Raw genomic sequence first — 2,655 nt, forward strand, 5'->3', positions numbered from 1 at the left:
CTACAGTCCTGGCTCACTTATCACCAGAAATGTTTAAGCCTGTTCGAAACTTAGTTCGGGCTGTTTTCTCTAAACATGAAAAACATTCTGTTTAGCAAAAGGGAAACGTGTTCTTGGTTTATGGTTTTCTTGTTGATGATTTTTACTTCTATCTATCTGAGGCTGAACTGTAGCTGCTGCAAGTTCACCGTGAATCCTTTGGGCCTTTTGCCTGTAAATGACAAACACTTCTGCTAGGGCCCTTCCAGGGAAGCCTTGCTCCAGCAAGCCCGCCCCATCACGCCGACCGTGTGTCGGGGGGAGGGAAATAAAAATGCTTTGCAGGAATCCCCTGGTGGTCCAGTGGTTAGGACTTGGCGCTCTCACTGCTGGGCCTGGGTTCGATCCTTGGTTGGGGAACTAAGATCCCACAAGCTGCACAGTACTTTGGGCTCTGGACAAAGGGCCAGAAGATCAGTGGAAACATCTCTGTCAATAAGGGCCTTTGGCCATGAGATGTGCTGGCACACATGTGCGGCCGTGTAGATGGCAGCTTCTATGCTGGCCAGGAGCTTGCTAAAGCAGAGGCCGGGGAATGAGGGAGGAAACGGTCAGGCACACCCACGAGGGTCTGCCTGCGGCTCTCTGCAAGGCCGGGACCCAGATGAGTGTGGGGAGAAGCCCAGGAGCAGGGTTTCCCAGAGTTGTGTTCGTTTGAGTCCGAGTTTGGCTTGCCAAGTTTGCGACGTAAAAGCGGTGCTCTCGGTGTGTGGGGACAGCCCTGCTGGCCCAAGGAGGAAGCTGGGGCCCTTATGGTCCACCTCGTGGACACCAGCCGTGATGCTGTGCCTGTAACGTGCTGTCAACGGACACTTGCACAGCTCTGTGCTGCCCTTTTTCCTGATTGTATCTGGAAACCGTGGAACCTCCCACAGGAAGGCGGGAACTAAGTTGGCCAAAAACAACCTGTCACTGGTGCTTTTTGATACAGGGTCTGATGTATACGGATGTCTATCTTTTCACGTGTCTTGTCTCTGTACCTGCCTCCCTCAGAAGGACAGAAAGGCTCAGCCCCCATCACGTCAGAAAGCTCGTTGCCTAAGAGCAGCTGGGCTCTTCTGGGATGGAGACCAGAGAGGACGTTTCCCGGGGTCCTCACGGAGGCCCCCGCCGGGTCGTCCTGAGCGTGGGGTCACGGAGATGCTGGGTGTGCGGGGCAGCACGGGGTCTTCTCAGGCTCCGCCCCCACAGCTGTGGTGAGCGGCTGCACAGCAGGGATGATCACCAAGCATGTGTGACAGCGCGCGGAGGGAAAATCTCTGTCCCTCAGGACTCAGCAGTGGCGGTTTGCTGCCACCCAAGGGAAAGTCCCCAACTAGAGCGGTACAGCGTGGCAGGTGACGGGGCCCAGCCCCTGGCTGAGACTTGCTGCTGTGTAGACAGCGGCCGTGTAGATGGCAGCCCTGACCTGCAGCAGGCACACTTGGGAAGAGTCCCGAGAGCACGTGAGGCAGTCGTGCGCGTTAATGGATGTCAGCATGGGACGTGGATTGGTCCTCTTCCTCTGACCAGTGGCATCTAAATTAAAAATACAGGCAAGCAGAGCTGTCCTGGGTGAAGCTGGGGCCCCAGGGGAAGCGGGCCGGCTCTGAGGTGGAGGCTGGGCTCGGTCTCACCTGCTGATTGTGGGCCAGCCCCAGTTCCGCAGCCTCGGTGAAGCCTGGACTTGCCACACAGATCCGATGGCAGCGAGGCACCTTCGTTCCCAGTCGTGCTCTGAGGTGATGATGCTCCTTTTCTCCTCCAGAAACTAAGTCTCTCTCTGTGAAGAGCCTCCCAGAGTAAAGCAGGAAATCCTCTGCCCCCCACCTTCGCCGAGGTCCCACATGAACAAGGATGGGCTTCCGTTCTCAGAGTCTCAGTAAAAAAACAAACCGACACGTTCCCAAATCCCCGGGGCAGTGAGAGAGTCCAACAGGGTTTGTGATCGGTGCAGCAGGTGCTGCCAGCGTGCGGTCGCGAGAGACCAGACGTGGATGCGGACATAGTGGGCATCTTCATGTTCTTGGCAGGGTCTCCTCTCCTGGCTTCATTGGTCTGATCCCTGCTTGTCGGGAGAGCCCTAAGCTCAGCATTGGTCTTGTTTCTTTTTCCTTCTCATTTAGTAACACCACCACCTTGGGGCTCGTGGCCCTTCTAGCACGCCCACTAACCCTCCGGGAGCCCCGAGCCGCACCTCTCGCCGGACTGCCGCCCGTGCCACACGGGGCCGCCGGCTAACGGCCTGTCTGTTTCTCCACCAGAGTCTGAAGGAAGGCCTGACGGTGCAAGATCGCCTGAAGCTCTTTGAGTCCAGGGACCTGGAGCGCGACTAGCTGCTCCCACACAGCTCAGACGCACCCTCCCTGGCCCGCGGCCGCCGCCCTCGTCTGTACCTTCGATTTCTGTTATCGTTATCGTTATCGTTATCGCCCTCAGTAACTGTGGTATGGATGCATGAGAGACTGGTCTGTGGGTTGCTCACATCACCCCTGTTGTGTTTACCGAAGCTTTTCCCCATGGTTTTCTACGACCAGCCCGGCCGAGGGGCCGAGCGCATGCGGCTCTCTCCCCCGTCGCCCCCGCGCTCATGTCAGTATTAACGCCCAGCAGCCTGCGATAAGCTAGCTCTGTCTC

At 57.3% G+C, this 2,655-nt stretch overlaps 1 protein-coding gene across 1 annotated transcript in view; it reads left to right on the forward strand.

Moving 5' to 3' along the window:
* MPRIP (myosin phosphatase Rho interacting protein) overlaps nt 1–2,354 on the forward strand; it is a 126,988-nt gene extending 124,634 nt beyond the window's left edge. Inside the window, exon 24 of the mRNA XM_007448416.1 lies at nt 2,283–2,354. Coding sequence (XP_007448478.1) covers nt 2,283–2,354 — 72 coding nt within the window. The remainder of the gene's footprint in view (nt 1–2,282) is intronic.
* Nucleotides 2,355–2,655: the final 301 nt, after the last annotated feature.

The sequence above is a fragment of the Lipotes vexillifer genome, unplaced genomic scaffold (assembly GCF_000442215.2).
Source record: "Lipotes vexillifer unplaced genomic scaffold, Lipotes_vexillifer_v1.1 scaffold533, whole genome shotgun sequence".
In the NCBI taxonomy this organism is placed as follows: Eukaryota; Metazoa; Chordata; class Mammalia; order Artiodactyla; family Lipotidae; genus Lipotes; species Lipotes vexillifer.